At 33.7% G+C, this 17,861-nt stretch overlaps 1 protein-coding gene across 1 annotated transcript; it reads right to left on the bottom strand.

Annotated features, from left to right (window-relative positions):
- Window positions 1–6,081: 6,081 nt before the first annotated feature.
- LOC134694311 (craniofacial development protein 2-like) lies at window positions 6,082–6,639 on the bottom strand. The gene has a single exon (XM_063555316.1). The coding sequence runs from the start codon at window positions 6,637–6,639 to the stop codon at window positions 6,082–6,084; it is 558 nt and encodes a 185-aa protein (XP_063411386.1).
- Window positions 6,640–17,861: the final 11,222 nt, after the last annotated feature.

The following is a 17,861-nucleotide window of genomic DNA, read 5'->3' as shown; positions in this document are numbered from 1 at the left end:
GTGAATGGGAAGATGTATAGCGGATATATAATAACTATATTTATTAGGTTTAAAAATGTCAATTCACGAATTTTTACTGATGGTATCATTTTAAAGGAAAACACAAGTCAGCCTAGTCGTATATGTTGTAGAATATTCATAAGAAATGTAAAATGTCATACGTCCATAAGTGCTATGATTGCAGAATGATATTTATAACCTTCAAACGTTCAAATTAAGGTGGAGAAGTATCATTCTGATGCGCTATAAAACAAGGTTCAAATCACCATTTTCTACATTTTATCCTGTACAAATTCAGGAATGTGACAGTTGTTGTCCATTCGTTTGATGTGTTTTATCATTTGATTTTTCCATTTGATTAGGGTTTTTTCAATTTTGATTTTTTCTCGGAGTTCAGTATTTTTGGGATTTTACTTTTTGATAACATTGTACAATATCTCTTAGATTCTGTCAAATAACGACTAAATACCTTTTGTTGTTCATTTATCTTTAAATTTCTGTTACATTGGCATACAATTTCTAACGACTAATTAAAAATTATAGAAAATAACTTTTGAAAAGTTTTATTCAGTAACTAGGTACTTGAAAAAAAACAACGTTTGAAAAGTTTTATACAGTAACTAGGGACTCGAATAAAATATGCTTTGACAAGTTTTATTGAGTAACTAGGTACTTGAAAAAAAACCGCTTGAAAAGTTTTATACTGTAACTAGTGACTCGAATAAAATATTTTTACAGAGTAACTTTATAGGGACTGTATTGTCACTTATAATAGGTCTCTTCACTGTTATTTCGGCCATATTGGATAGGGGTCATATTTTCATGATAGAGGTAAAGATGGTGTGAAAAATACGAGAAAACATCATTAATAGTTATCAAAGGTACCAGGATTATAATATAGTACGCCAGACGCACGTTTCGTCTACATAAGACTCATCAGTGACGCTCAAATCAAAAATATGTATAAACCTAAACAAGTACAAAGTTGAAGAGCTTTGAGGGTCCAAAATTAAAAAAAAACCAGAACAGTTGTTTAGAAACATGCATAGGATTTTCCATACTTTCATACTATTTCCAACTCTTTCACAAAAATCTACCCCTATCCAATATGGCCGAACTGACCGCGAAGAGCCCTATTATATGTAATATGTATAAATATTGTTGTTCGATGTAAATATGTCAAAATGATGAATTGTCTCAGAATTTGTAATAAAAATCAATTAGCTTTTCTAGAATTTGGGATATTAGAATTGTGCAATGAAAACGCATACGTAGCTTTTGTTAAAGATTCGTTATTCCGTTTTTACTCAACTACTATATTATAGTTATATCGTTGTTAATTAAATCGAATAAGTACCTGTTTAATCGGTTCAATAACAAAATATAATGTATCAAGTGTTCAAGTGTGTAACAATCTACAATCTACAATTCTGTACATAACAAATACAAAGTCGGTGCATTAGCAAACATTAAAGAAAAACATATGCTATGTAAACTACACAAAATTTCAAAGTCAATTAACCATGAGTGATGGACGGAGTCATACAATCTCCATGGAAATGAGACATTATAATGATAATAAAACTGAATACCAAGTTCATCTTAAAGTGCATGCACTAATAATAAAAGACTGAAAGTCCCCAAATGTCAACTCACGTTCAACACTGCCATTTAAAACTACCAGAAATAAAGGATAAGGTATGAACACATTACAAATCAAGAAATTTTGTATAAATCTTTGAAAATTAGTGTTCTACTGTTATATAATATGTAGCTTGAATATAAATAAACTAGATGTTTCAAAGCGACACGAATGGTCCTGTCTCAAAAGTTGAAAAATCTGCAATTTCAATTTCAACTAGAATTGCCATTGCAAGCAATAGCGGATGTCACCCTGGTCCACCAATTTCCACTAAACAGCAGCCATGGTAACGGCAGCCATTTTGGAAATTTCAAAGTTGAATGCCGCATCTAGAATTACAAGTTAACATTCTTATAACGTTTCATACATTTTTAAAGAATTTTCAAAATTTTGCTATTTTTGAACAGTTTCCATGGCAACATTTGAAAATTCCAAAGTCATACTGCTGCTTCATATTGTGCTCCCGGTAATATTATACCATCATATAACATTTAAGGGCTGTAGAATTAATTTAACACTAATGTTCTGGAATGTTCCATTGAATTTTTCATATTTTTGCTGTTTCCATGGCAATGGCAGCCATGTTTTTAATTCCAAAGTCTGGTGCACAACTAGACATGGTGATCAACATTATGTTATAGTTCAATCAACATTGGTCCATTCAGTTCCGAGAACTAAGCTGGACAAAAAGTGTGGAATAAGAATAATAAAAAAGAATCGAACAATAACAATATGTCACCGGACCTCCGTCAGGGTGACATTATAACACATGTGGACACAAACATGATGGTAGTCTCACATGTCAAAAATCAGCAAAAAAAATCTCGCGTATAGAAAAAGAGTCAGTATAACTGTGATTTTCAAAAATTTTCAAAGTTGTAAACTAGAATTTTGCAAAAATTAGCCGAGCGGAAGGAACTAAAACTTGATTTGTAACTCATCATGAGTAACTCACATACAAAATAACAGCCCAATATCTGAAAGCGTTTAGAAATAAAGTCTGTATAATTGTGATTTTCAACAATTTATTAAAGTTCAAAGCCCGTAATTTCGGCAAAAATTAGCGGAGCGGAACAAAACTTATACTTGATCTGTAACTCATCATAGTTAACGTACATTTTAAAAATCAGCCCAAAATCTGAAGGCGTTTAGAAAAAAACTCTGTATAATGGTTTGTTGCGGAATGACGGAATTTTGGATGGACGGAATTACAAAATGACGGACAAGGGTAAAACTATATGGCACTGACAACTTCGTTGCAGGGCCAAAAAAAACTTGGCAAATTGCCAAACATAGGTGTTCGAGATTTTACGATCCCACCACAGAAGTTAATAAAACAAAATCAAAGTTAGATGGTAGGTCGCTACAGACTTGTTAGGTAATATCTTCCATTGAACGTTTTAAAGCAATTCTCTAAGGGAATATACCAATAAAGGTGATATATAACTACATTATGCCAATTCAATTAAGTTTGGTAATCTATATTCTTTAACATGAACATGAAATTCAAAAAAAAAACTTGGAATCTACTTTTTTGCTAGATAAATTTTACAAGCACAGTAGTGACAAACATGCATGCCATTATAAAGTAGGAAGTAGAAGACATGTTAAAGTTACACATTCAAATATGTATTCCAAGTCTTCAAAGTGTTTCTGTTGGAAGAAAACTTTTCACAAGGATGATTAATTTCAAATCAATTAATACAAATTTATATAATGTATTATTTTTTTTAAATTAGTTTCAATATTTGGTTTAGAAAGATGCCATGATGAAATATGAGGTGCTGATTGATAAATGTTGAAGAGTTGTATGTGTCTAGTAAAAAGAAGGGCGAAATATACGGGAAGGACATTCAAACTCATAGATCGAAAACAAACGTGACAACGCAATTGCTAATAAAAAAAGACAAACAGCAAAAAAAATAGTACACAAGAGACAACATAGAACACTAAAGACTATCCAACAGGAACGCCACAAAAAACTGGGGATGGTATCATGTGCTTCGGAAGGGTAAGCAGATCCTGGCACCCGTCGTGTTGCTCATGTTGTAACAAACCCGGTAAATAGTCTTATCCGGTAGTAAGACATGGTATGTACAATAGAGAAGTATAAATGACATTTTATGCTTTTGTTTATTTTTCTTTTGGTGAAGAGTTATAGGCAAAATGTCAATTTTGTTACTTACTTTGTCAACAATGATGACAACGTTTTTACTGCAGGTGACACGTATTAAAAATGAAATGCATGAGGTCAAACAAAAAATTATCATTAAATATATAAGAAGTTTTAATTAGATTAGTCAGACGCCTTTCGTATACAAAAGACTCATCAGCAGCGCTCGTAGCAAAAGTATGGAGGCCAAATTTAAAGCCAAAGAGAATTGCAAGACGAAAATAGCTTAAGCTTCGGGTTTTGGAAAATCTTACTTTTTAAATTATTATAAATTTTGCATATAGAAAACTGTTGTAATCCAAGAAGATATAAGAGTCTAGAATTTCGAATTTTGGATCATTTTACTTACTTTTTTACTTAATCCTCTTCGCTCCTTGTGGAACATAGGGCTGCTACAGTCGCTTTCCATCTTACTCTATTTTGGGCTATCCTTTTTGCTTCGGTCCAGGTATATCCAATTTCCTCCAGCTCTTTGTGCCTTGATCTTCTCCAGCTGTGAAATGGTCTTCCCGGTATCCGATGTACTTGGGGATTCCATTCTAATGCCTGTCTAGTGATGGTACCTACAGGTTTCCTCAAAGTATGCCCAATCCATTGCCAAGTTCTCCTCTTCAGCTGTTTATTTGCCGATTCCTGGTTGGTTCTTTCCCATAATCATTTGTTACTAATGGTTTCTGGCCACCAAAATTTACAAATTTGGCGCAGGCATTTTTTGATAAAAACCTGGATTTGATGTTGTACCCCTGTTGTTAGTCTTCAGGTCTCTGCGCCATAAAAAAAGGACTGATTTAACATTTGTGTTAAAAATACGAATTTTGGTGTTTTCTGTAAATGCTGTTGATTTCCAAACTGGCATCAGCATAGCAAATGCTTGTCGAGCTTTACTTATTCTCGTCCTGATGTCTGCATCTGTCCCACCAGTTCTATCCATGATGCTTCCTAAATAAGTAAACTGATCTACTTCTTCAATATCTTCCCCTTCGATTGACACTGTTCCTCCTTTTCTGGTCTTTACTTTCAAATTTTTTTTCTTCTTGATGTTGATTTTTAGCCCTATTTTTTTTCCTGTTTCATGGAGTTCGATGGTTTTGTCTCTCATGTCTTTTAAACGGTGAGATAACAGAGCCAGATCATCTGCAAAATCTAGGTCTTCCAGCCTTCGTGCGAAGTTCCACTGTATACCTCTTGGTGTAGTGTCTAGTGCTTGCTTTGTTACCCAGTCTATAGCTATCAAGAATAGTGTAGGTGAGAGTAAGCAGCCTTGTTTCACACCAGTATTTACATGGAAAGGATTGGTGAATGATGATTCATGTATCACCTGTACTGTGAAATCCTCATACAACGCCTTGATCATGTTTACAATTTTACTTGGTATCCCATAATGCCTTAGCAGTTGCCACAGCCCTTCTCTGTTGACACTATCGAATGCCCTTTCAAAATCGACAAAGTTGATGTAGAGGGATGATTGCCATTCTACCGATTGTTCAATGATGGTACGTAGTGTTGGTCAGTGCAGCTTCTGTTTGATCTGAAACCTGCTTGTTCGTCTCTCAGTACCTGATCAATTGCATCTTCAATTCGGCTGAGTATAATTCTGCACAGTATTTTACTAGCTACTGATAGAAGTGCTATGCCTCTCCAGTTCTCACATAGCCCTAAATCACCTTTCTTTGGCAGCTTCACTAACAAACCCTTTAACCATTCTGTTGGTATCTTTTCTTCCTGCCAGATCTTATTCAGGAGTTTGTGCATGTATTCGATTATGTCATTGCCTCCAGATTTGAAAACTTCAGGTGGTATTTCATCTATGCCTGCAGATTTTCCATTTTTGAGTGCTTTGATGGCCTTTTTCACTTCATATTTCTTGATGTTATCTATTTTAATGTTCAAATCTACCCCAGCTGGCTCTACTATAACTGGTTGGTCTGGTTCTGGTCTATTCAGGACATTGACAAAGTATTCATTCCATCTTTCCATCTGTTCATTAAGATTGGTTAGGACTTTTCCATCTTTATCCTTTACTGGTTTAGACTTAGCTGTTTTTCGTCTACTAAGGCTTTTTGGTGATATTGTAGAAGGTTTAGATGTCGCCCTTATATGCTGCAAATTCTGCTTCAGTTGCTAGATCATTTTACATATTCTCTCTTGTCTTTCCTACAACATTTTTTCACTTCTTTGATGAGGAGTTGGTGTTTGTTTTGTGCTTCTTGTTTCTGAGCCCTTGTTCTTGCATTGTTAACCTTTTCCTTCATTTTCCTTCTCTCTTCTACTTTATCCCACCTTCCATGTGACATCCAATCTTTCTTTTTGTTAGTTTTTCTATCAAGTACACTTCCTTGATGATATCTCTTCCCACTTCCCATTCATTATTTATGTCCAGGTCTGGTCCATCTTTAAGTACTTCAAATCTGTTTCTGAGCTCGATTTGGAATTGATCTTTGAGCTTCTCCACATTATACTTAATACGTTTTTGTTCGACTTTGGTCCCTTTTGCAAGTTTAATTTTAACTTTGGCTATGATAAGATGGTGGTCTGAGCTGATATCTGCTCCTCTCATAACTCTCACGTCTTGTAGTGAGCTTCTCCATCTCTGACTTATCATGATGTGGTCAATCTGATTTTTTGTTTTTCCATCAGGTGATTGCCATGTCTCCTTGTGTATGTTCTTATGTGGAAATAAACTGCCTCCTATCACATCCTCATTCATCTCACAGAATTCAACTAGCTTTTCTCCATTCTCATGTATTTCTCCTATACCATGTTTTCCTAATGTTTTCTCTCTGTCCTTGTTCTCTTTTCTAATCTTAGCATTCATATCACCCATGACTATTTTGATGTCTCTTTTGGGGATGTTGTCTCAAACATGTTGTAATTGTTCATAAAAACATTCCTTTACATCATCTTCGGCATCATTAGTTGGTGCATAACACTGTATACTAGTAATAGTTATGTTTTGGCATTTAGCTTTTAGTCTCACCCACATTATTCTCTCATTTACTGGTTCCCAATCCATCAGGCTCTTTGATATGTTTGAAAGCATTATTGCAACTCCTTTAGTGTGGTAATCATTTTCATTTGGGTTTCCCGAGTATAGAATCTCCTCACCCGTTACCAGTGTCAAAACTCCACTTTGGTTCCATCTTGCCTCACTTATGCCAAGTATGTTTATATCATAATTTCTCATCTCCTTTGCTATCTGAGCACATTTTCCACATTCATACATTGTGCGTACATTCCATTGCGCAACTTTGGTGACTTTTTTGAGCGAAAACAGTGGTATCGGTTTATTAGACGTCATTCTCTGCATCGCATGGCGGTCAGTTGCATTAAAAACAAATTCTGCTCCAACCCTAGAAGGGCAAGCATGTATATCGACTGTATTAGTTTCTGTAATCAGCTTTTGTTTTACAGGGCAAGGTGATTAGCCTGACGCCAAACCCCCTTACCAGTAGGGCTTGGGATTTATCAATCAAGGTTTCCTTCCTCTAGATGAGCTGCTAACCAAAGCTTATGACCCCATCTAGCCATTGGTTTTGTATCAAGTTGTCCTTCAGACCTTCTCTTAGATGAACTGCTTTAACAGAGCTATGATCCTCATCTGACCAACTATTTACCCATAGCTGGGGCAAGGTTGATGAGTGCTAGGGCATATCCACACGCCGGTGGGCCTACATACTGCATCTCTGTGGCCCTTGCTGCTCCGAGATCCTCTACAATTATGCCTAGGGTACTATACCCTAGTTACCGTGTGCTGTCGCGTGGAGGCATTGCAGAAGTCTTGAATAGTGCAGAGGCTATGTACTGCAGAAAGACTTACTCACTCGGCTTTCTTTTTCACCTGCAAGCAGGCTAGCCAGCGGTGATATAAAACCTATGGCTCTACCACACTAGACGCATGCACAATCCTGTGGTACAACCACCAGCACACTTTGGACCATTTACATGTTCTTAAATGAAAGAAATTATGTTTTCAGTATTACGTTTGGCTAAATTCGATAGATAAATACTGTTAAAATATAAAAAGTTCAGATATAAGTAACTCTTTATTTTTCATTTCCTCTCCTTTTGTTTTCGTTTTATTTCCACGCTAAACCAACAAATTACTACCTCTTCTCCTTATATTCCAATAGTATAAGTGTTTTTAAATAAAGCAGTGGAAACACGTCTAATAAATTAAGAATGTATCCATGAAACACATATGATGCCCCAAATTGTATATAACTTTAAAAAGGTCATAACTGAAGAACGTAAAAGGTGACAAGTGTATTGGTGTAATGTGTACAGGTTTTTTAACTTCTGGTTGAGGATAACTAAAGTTAAAGAACAGTAACAATTGTGGGACTTACACGCAAAGGTAATACTATATTCCCCTTCAGCTGTGGCAGGGGTATAAAACGATAAGTGCCAGAGCCATAGGCGGATGCAGAGATTGACAGATAGACCAGGTGACATTTTTATACACCAAAATGATCAATAAAAAGAGGACCAGTCAAAAAGCACTAAAGAGAATACTAAGGTTTGAGCAAATTTGACCTAAAATGATGACCCTTATAATTTAGAACTAATGTATACACTAGATTGCTCATTAACATCTGGAAAAACATAACTTCACTTACTTTTTTTCAATGAGCCTATTTTGCAAGTAAGTTGAAATGTCACTACAAAAAAAACCATTTGCACTTGAGATCATCCTCTTTTTTATGCTGTTTGTGTTGCTCTGTCTATAGTTTTAGTGTGGGTTTTTTTCTGTAGCCATATGACTATATTTGTATTTTTGTTGTATTCCCAATTTTGCTTATTATCATGTTTATTGTTTCTCTTTGGTTTATGATTTGTTATTGTCCTTTTATTAGCTCACCTGGCCTAAAAGGCCATGTTAGCTTTTCTCATTACTTGGCGTCCGTCGTCGTCTGTCGTCATTAACAATTTTTCAAACATCTTCTCCTCTGAAACTACTAAATGGATTTGAATGAAACTTAGCATGATTGTTTCTTAGATTATCCTGCACAAAGTGTGTGCTTAGATTTTTGATCCGTCAAAAAACATGGCCGCCGTTACTTAAAATAGAACATAAGGGTCAAATGCAGTTTTTGGCTTATATCTAAAAAACGAAAGCATTTAGAGCAAATCTGACAAATGTTCATTAGGTCCAGATCTATCATCCCTGAAATTTTCAGATGAATCAAACAAACAATAGTTTGGTTGCTGCCACTTAATTGGTAATTTTAAGGAAACTTTGCAGTTTTTGGTCATTATCTTGAATATTATTATAGATAAAGATAAACTGTAAACAGCAAAAATGATCAGCAAAGTAAGATCTACAAATAAGTTAATATGACCAAAATTGTCAATTGACCCCTTAAGGGGTTATTGTCCTTTAATGACAATTTTTCACAATGTGTTCATCATATTTGCTTACTTTAAAAAATCTTCTCCTCTGAAACTACTGAATGGATTTGGATGAAACTTAGCATGATTGTTCCTGAGATTATCCTGCACAAAGTGTGTGCTTCGATTTTTGATCCGTCAAAAAACATGGTCGCCGTTACTTATAATAGAACATAGGGGTCAAATGCAGTTTTTGGCCTATATATCAAAAACGAAAGCATTAAGAGCAAATCTGAGATGGGGTAAAAATGTTCATTAGGTCAATATCTATCAGCCCTAAAATTTTCAGGTGAATCAAACAACCCATTGTTGGGATGCTGCCACTTAATTGGTAATTTTAAGGAAATTTTGCAGTTTTTGGTCATTATCTTGAATATTATTATAGATAAAGATAAACTGTAAACTGCAAAAATGATCAGCAAAGTCAGATCTACAAATAAGTTAATATGACCAAAATTGTCAATTGACCCCTTAAGGGGTTATTGTCTTTTAATGACAATTTTTCACAATTGGTTCATCATATTTGCTAACTTTAAAAAATCTTTTCTCTAAAACTACTCAACCCAAATTCAACCAAACTTCAACTGAATGATCAGTAGGGTATATAAAATAAAGTTTGTGCTTTATTTTTTATTTCGTCAAAAAACATGGCCGTCATGGCTAAAAATAGAACACAGGGTAAAATGCAGTTTTTGGCTTATATCTCAAAAACTCCAGCATTTAGAGCAAATAAGACAAGAAGTTAAAGTATTTATAAGGTCAAGGTCTACCTGTCCTGAAATTTTCAGCCGAATTGGGAACTGGTTTTTCAGGTAAAATGCCCCTGAATAGATGATTTTAAAGAAATTTTGCAGTTTTTGGTTATTATCTTGAATATTATTATAGATACAGATAAACTGTTAATAGCAAAAATGTGAAGCAAAGTAAGATCTACAAATAAGTCAATTTGACCAAAATGTCAATTGATCCCTTAAGGATTTATTGCCCTTAAATACTTTTTTCACAATTTGTTCATCATGTTGACTTACTTTAAAAAATCTTCTCCTTTGAAACTGCTGTATCAATTTCAGCCAAACTTAGGCTAAATGAGTTTCAGAGTATCTAGTATAAATTATATATTTCATTTCCTTGTATGTCAGAAACATAGCTCCTATGGCTAAAATAGAACATAGGAAAAAATGATTTTTTTTTTGCTTTTGAAGAAAATAGAACGATTCAAAGAACATTCAAATAAATTGAAAAGCCAAAATAATCATTGATGAGAGATTTAACCAAAAAAATTAAGGTGAGCCTTGTCATCTTCCTTCTCTTTTTTGCTCCTTATTTAAAAGCAAACTAATCAGTTTTTTTTTTTAAAGAACAGGAATAAATAGCCTGCCTCAAATGTTTTTGTATGTGTGTGTAAGCCTTTTGTGAATTGGACAAATAAAAATCTATGCCATCTTTTGTCCATTACTGTAATCAGCAAAAAAGGGATAAACTGATTAAATTATGTTGAAATTGTAAAATCTTTCTTAAAATGTATTTAAATGTAAATAGTACATAAAACATTACAATGCTGATTGTGCTGCCATTAGATAACCAGATGCTCCGCAGGGCGTAGCTTTATACGACCACAGAGGTTGAACCCTGAACGGTTGGGGCAAGTATGGACACAACATTCAAGCTGGATTCAGCTCTAAATTTGAATTGTGATTTAATAGTTGACACAGCATAGGTTTCTGACACAGAATGAATGTGTTCTAATGAACATAAACTTTTGTTTTCTCTTAGAGCAATTCACTATGCTGTTGAATATTAATCCTCTCAAAAAAATGTTTGAAGAAATTTTCTTTTTATTTATGAAATTTCAGATGAGAAAAATTGAACCCAATTTTTAATCACATCCCCCTTTCCCTTATTCCAAAACTAATCTCAATTAAAATATTCTAATGGAGTTTGCAACAATAACTACTCATTTAAATACATCATAAAATATTAAGATGTAAAAAAACTGCTTGTTATCACTGAATGGTAAAGATTATTTAAATTTATCAGTTGGTAGTAAAAAGTGAATATACATTGTATATTGTATATAACAAAGATTTAACTTGATTCTGGACAAAGAAAGATAACTCTAATTAAAAAAAATTCTTGCAATAAGATATTTCTTGCTTCCTATTCTGGACAAAGAAAGATAACTCTAATTAAAAAAAAATTTGCTATTTCACAATATTGTGAAATTAGATATTTCTTGCCATTGCACAATACTGTGCAATTGAAAAGACTTGCTATTGCACAATACTTAATATAATAATTTTAGATCCTGATTTGGACCAACTTGAAAACTGGGCCCATAATCAAAAATCTAAGTACATGTTTAGATTCAGCATATCAAAGAGGCCCAAGAATTTATTTTTTGTTAAAATCAAACTTAGTTTAATTTTGGACCCTTTGGACCTTAATGTAGGCCAATTTGAAAATGGGACCAAAAATAAAGAATCTACATACACAGTTAGATTTGGCATTTCAAAGAACCCCATTTATTCAATTTTTGATGAAATCAAATAAAGTTTAATTTTGGACCCAGATTTGGACCAACTTGAAAACTGGGCCTATAATCAAGAATCTAAGTACATTTTTAGATTCAACATATCAAAGAACCTAACCGATTCATTTTTTGTCAAAATCAAACTAAGTTTAATTTTGAACCCTTTGGACCTTAATGTAGACCAATTTGAAAACATGACCAAAAGTTAAGAATCTACATACACAGTTAGATTCGGCATATCAAAGAACCCCAATTATTCATGAAATCAAACAAAGTTTAATTTTGGACCCTTTGGGCCCCTTTTTCCTAAACTATTGGGACCAAAACTCCCAAAATCAATACCAACCTTCCTTAAATGGTCATAAACCTTGTGTTTAAATTTCATAGATTTCTATTTACTTAAACTAACGATATGGTGCGAAAAACCAAGAAAAATGCTTATTTGGGTCCCTTTTTGGCCCCTAATTCCTAAACTGTTGAAACCAAAACTCCCAAAATCAATCCCAACCTTTCTTTTGTGGTCATAAACCTTGTGTCAAAATTTCATAGATTTCTATTAACTTAAACTAAAGTTATAGTGCGAAAACCAAGAAAATGCTTATTTGGGCCCTTTTTGGAACCCTTTTTCCTAAAATGTTGGGACCAAAACTCCCAAAATCAATACCAGCCTTCCTTTTATGGTCATAAACCTTGTGTTAAAATTTCATAGATTTCTATTCACTTTTACTAAAGTTAGAGTGCGAAAACTAAAAGTATTCGGACGACGACGACGACGACGACGACAACGACGACGCCAACGTGATAGCAATATACGACGAAATTTGTTTCAAAATTTGCGGTCGTATAAAAACTTTAGTTCTTAATAAAAACATTTTCATTAAAAGATTAAATTCTACCTATGTTGGATATTTATAACCTCACAAAAAAAGCTAAAACCTTCCATTTTTCTTATCAATTCCTTATCAGTATTGCTGGATTTACTTCTAAAAAGTCCTGACTTAGATGAAGGCATGGATTAATAATTTCACTTGTCATGATTTGAGATATGGGGTGAATTACTTTCACTAAAATTCTACATGAATTAACAATTTACTACTAGTATATATGATCTTGTCTTTTGTTAGGTTTATATGCAAAAGGTTACTTGGCTGTCCCTTTGGTATCTTTCGTCCCTCTTTTACTTCTTTAAATCATTTGTTGATAATTGAATAGTTTTAATTCTTTGTAAAGCATAAAAGCATAGCTACATTGAGAAACACACAAAACATCATTTAATTATCTAAAAGAATTTATGAAATAATATTTCAAAATGACTAAACAAAAAGCTAAAAAAAGTATAATGAAACTAGAGGCTCTAAAGACCCTGTGTCGCTCACCTTGGTTTATGAGAATATTAAACAAAGTAAGCAGATGGATTCATGACAAAATTGTGTATTGGTGATGGTGATGTGTTTGTACATATTACTTTACTGAACATTCTTGCTGCTTACAATTATCTCTATCTATAATGAACTAGGCCCGGTAGTTTCAGTGGAAAATGTTAGTAAAAATTTACAAATTTTATGAAAATTGTAAAAAAATTGACTATAAAGGACAATAACTCCTTAGGAGGTCAATTGACCATTTCAGTCATGTTGACTTATTTGTAAATCTTACTTTTCTGAACATTATTGCTGTTTACAGTTTATCTCTATCTATAATAGTATTCAAGATAATAACCATAACAGCAAAATTTCCATAGAATTACCAATTTAGGGGCAGCAACCCAACAACGGTTGTCCGATTTATCTGAAAATTAGAGGGCAGATAGATCTTGACCTGATAAACAATTTTGCCCTGTCAGATTTGCTCTAAATGCTTTGGTTTCTGAGTAATAAGCCAAAAACTGCATTTTACCCCTATGTTCTATTTTAAGCCGTGGCCACCATCTTGGTAATGTGGCTGGGTCACAGTACACATTTTTAAAACTAAATACTCCAAAAAATGTTGTGGCCAAGTTTGGATTAATTTGGCCCAGTAGTTTCAGAGGAGAAGATTTTTGTAAAAGATAACTATGATTTACCAAAAATGGTTACAAATTGACTATAAAGGGCAATAACTCCTTAAGGGGTCATCTGACCATTTCGGTCATATATACTTATTTGTAAATCTTACTTTGCTGAACATTATTGCTGTTTACAGTTTATCTCTATCTATAATAATATTCAAGATAATAACCCCAAAACAGTATAATTTCCATAAAATTACCAATTCAGGGGCAGCAACCCAACAACAGGTTGTCTGATTCATCTGAAAAATTTAAGGGCAGATAGATCTTGACCTGATAAACAATTTTAAACCTTGGTAGATTTGCTCTATATGCTTTGGTTTTTGAGTTATTCGCCAAAAACTGCATTTTGCCCCTATGTTCTATTTTTAGCCATGGTGGCCATCTTGGTTGGTGAACTGGGTCACGCCACACATTTTTTAAACTAGATACCCCAATGATGATTGTGGTAAAGTTTGGATTAATTTGGCCCAGTAGTTTCAGAGGAGAAGATTTTTGTAAAAGATTACTATGATTTACGAAAAATGGTTAAAAATTTACTATAAAGGGCAATAACTCCTTAAGGGGTCAACTGACCATTTTGGTCATGTAGACTTATTTGTAAATCTTTAAAAATTATGTATTGGTGATGGTGATGTGTTTGTACATATTACTTTACTGAACATTCTTGCTGCTTACAATTATCTCTATCTATAATGAACTAGGCCCAGTAGTTTCAGTGGAAAATGTTAGTAAAAATTTACAAATTTTATGAAAATTGTAAAAAATTGACTATAAAGGGCAATAACTCCTTAGGAGGTCAATTGACCATTTCAGTCATTTGACTTATTTGTAAATCTTACTTTGCTGAACATTATTGCTGTTTACAGTTTATCTCTATCTATAACTAGAGGCTCTAAAGAGCCTGTGTCGCTCACCTTGGTCTCTGTGAATATTAAACAAAGGAAGCAGATGGATTCATGACAAAATTGTGTTTTGGTGATGGTGATGTGTTTGTAAATCTTACTCTACTAAACAGTCTTGCTGCTTACAATTATCTCTATCTATAATGAACTTGGCCCAGTAGTTTCAGTGGGAAATTGTTAAAAATTGACTATAAAGGACAATTACTCCTTAGGGGGTCAATTGACCATTTCGGTCATGTTTACTTATTTGTAAATCTTACTTTGCTGAACATAATTGCTGTTTACAGTTTAACCATATCTATAATAATATTCAAGATAAAAACCAAAAACAGCAAAATTTCCTTAAGATTACTGATTCAGGGGCAGCAACCCAACAACGGGTTGTCAGATTCATCTAAAAATTGTACAGCAGATAGTTATTGATCAGGTAACAATGTTACCCCATGTAAGATTTGCTCTCAATGCATTGGTTTCTGAGTTATAAGCCAAAAAACTGCATTTTACCTCTTTTTCTATTTTTTGCTGTGGCGGCCATTTTGATATGATGGCCGGGTCACCAGACACATTTCATAACCTAAATACTCCAAAGATGATTGTTGCCAAGTTTGGATTAATTTGGCCCAGTAGTTTCAGAGGAGAAGATTTTTGTAAAAGATAACTAAGATTTACGAAAAATGGTTAAAAAGTTACTATAAAGGGCAATAACTCCAAAAGGGGTCAATTGACCATTTCAGTCATGTTGACTTATTTGTAAAGCCTACTTTGCTTAACATTATTGCTGTTTCCAGTTTATCTCTATCTATAATAATATTCAAGATAATAACCAAAAACAGCAAAATTTCCTTAAAATTACAAATTCAGGGGCAGCAACCCAACAAAGGGTTGTTCGATTCGTCTGAAAAGTTCAGGGCAGATAGATCATGAACTGATAAACAATTATACTTCATGTCAGATTAGCTCTAAATGCTTTGGTTTTTGAGTTATAAGCCAAAAACTGCATTTTACCCCCATGTTCTATTTTTATCCACAGCAGCCATCTTGGTTGGTTGACCGGGTCACGCCACACATTTTTCAAACTAGATACCATAAAGATGATTGTTGTTAAGTTTGGAATAATTTAGCCCAGTAGTTTCAGAGGAGAAGATTTTTGTAAAAGATAACCAAGACTTACAAAAAATGGTTAAAAATTGACTATAAAGGGCAATAACTCCTAAAGTGGTCAACTGACCATTTCCGTCATGTTGACTTATTTGTAAATCTTACTTTGCTGAACATTATTGCTATTTACAGTTTATCTCTATCTATAATAATATTCAAGATAATAACCAAAAACAGCAAAATTTCCTTAAAATTACAAATTCAGGGGCAGTAACCCAACAACGGGTTGTCCGATTCGTCTGAAAATTTCAGAGCAGATAGATCTTGACCTGATAAACAATTATACCCCCATGTCAAATTTGCTCTAAATGCTTTGGTTTTTGAGTTATAAGCCAAAAACTGCATTTTACCCCTATGTTCTATTTTTAGCCGTGGCGGCCATCTTGGTTGGCTGACGGGTCAAGCCACACATTTTTTAAACTAGATACCCCAATGATGAGTGTGGCCAAGTTTTGTTTAATTTGGCCCAGTAGTTTCAGAGGAGAAGATTTTTGTAAAACCTAACGACGACGGACAACGGACGACGACGGACACCAAGTGATGGGAAAAGCTCACTTGGACCTTTGGGCCAGGTGAGCTAAAAACAGATTACCAAAACTATGATAATTGTACTGACATATCCAATGCTATAAAAACATCACCGAAAATATATTTATAAAATTAATGTAGAATAAAAAAGGGAAAAAAACATTTTGTGGGGAACTCTTGTGTTTACAGAACACCACAGCGAGAACAATGACACATGGATACCACAAACAACACCTTAAAATATGTGTATAAAAGTAAATTGAGGAAAAAAGTAAAAACAATATTTTCAAGGAAAAAAAGGGGGGTGACAAATGAACACAAATGGACAATTTTTCTTGCATTACAGAATCATCATATCAAATTAAATAAAACATAAACAGACTGATTAATACATATGTAACAAACAAACTAGAGGCTCCAAAGAGCCTGTGTCGCTCACCTTGGTCTATGTGAATATTAAACAAAGGACGCATTTGAATTCATGACAAAATTGTGTTTTGGTGATGGTGATGTGTTTGTATATCTTACTTTACTGAACATTATTGCTGCTTACAATCATTCTATCTATATTGAACTTGGCCTAAGAGCTTCAGTGGAATATGTTAGTTAAAATTTACAAATTTTATGAAAATTGTTAAAAATTGACTATAAAGGGCAATAACTCCTTATGGGGTCAATTGACCATTTAGGTCATGTTGACTTATTTTTAGGTGTTACTTTGCTGTACATTGTTTCCCTTAACAGTTTATCTCTATCTATAATAATATTCAAGATAATAACAAAAAACGGCAAAATTTCCTTAAAATGACTAATTCAGGGGCAGCAACCTAACAGCAGTTTGTCCAATCCATCTGAAAATTTCATGGCAAATAGATCTTGACCTGATTAACAATTTTACTCCCTGTTAGATTTGCTCTAAATGCTTTGGTTTTTGAGTTATAAGCAAAAAACTGCATTTTACCCCTATGTTCTATTTTTAGCCATGGCGGCCATCTTTGTTGGTTGCTCGGGTCACGCCACACAATTTTTAAACTAGATACCCCAATGATGATTGCGGCCAAGTTTGTTTAAATTTGGCCTGGTAGTTTCAGAGGAGAAGATTTTTGTAAAAGATTACCAAGATTTATGAAAAATGGTTAAAAATTGACTATAAAGGACAATAACTCCTAAAGTGGTCAACTGACCATTTTGGTTATGTTGACTTATTTGTAGATTTTACTTTGCTGAACATTATTGCTGTTTACAGTTTATCTCTATCTATAATAATATTCAAGATAATAACCAAAAACAGCAAAATTTCCTTAAAATTACAAATTCAGGGGCAGTAACCCAACAACGGGTTGTCCGATTCGTCTGAAAATTTCAGAGCAGATAGATCTTGACCTGATAAACAATTATACCCCCATGTCAGATTTGCTCTAAATGCTTTGGTTTTTGAGTTATAAGCCAAAAACTGCATTTTACCCCTATGTTCTATTTTTAGCCGTGGC

The sequence above is a fragment of the Mytilus trossulus genome, chromosome 13, assembly GCF_036588685.1.
Source record: "Mytilus trossulus isolate FHL-02 chromosome 13, PNRI_Mtr1.1.1.hap1, whole genome shotgun sequence".
Taxonomy (NCBI): Eukaryota; Metazoa; Mollusca; class Bivalvia; order Mytilida; family Mytilidae; genus Mytilus; species Mytilus trossulus.
This window is presented reverse-complemented; position numbering and strand designations above follow the sequence as displayed.

What these genes read in the sequence shown, in the direction of transcription:
- LOC134694311 (XM_063555316.1), bottom strand. Translation starts at nt 6,639, where the DNA reads ATGGGTGATATGAATGCTAAGATTAGAAAAGAGAACAAGGACAGAGAG.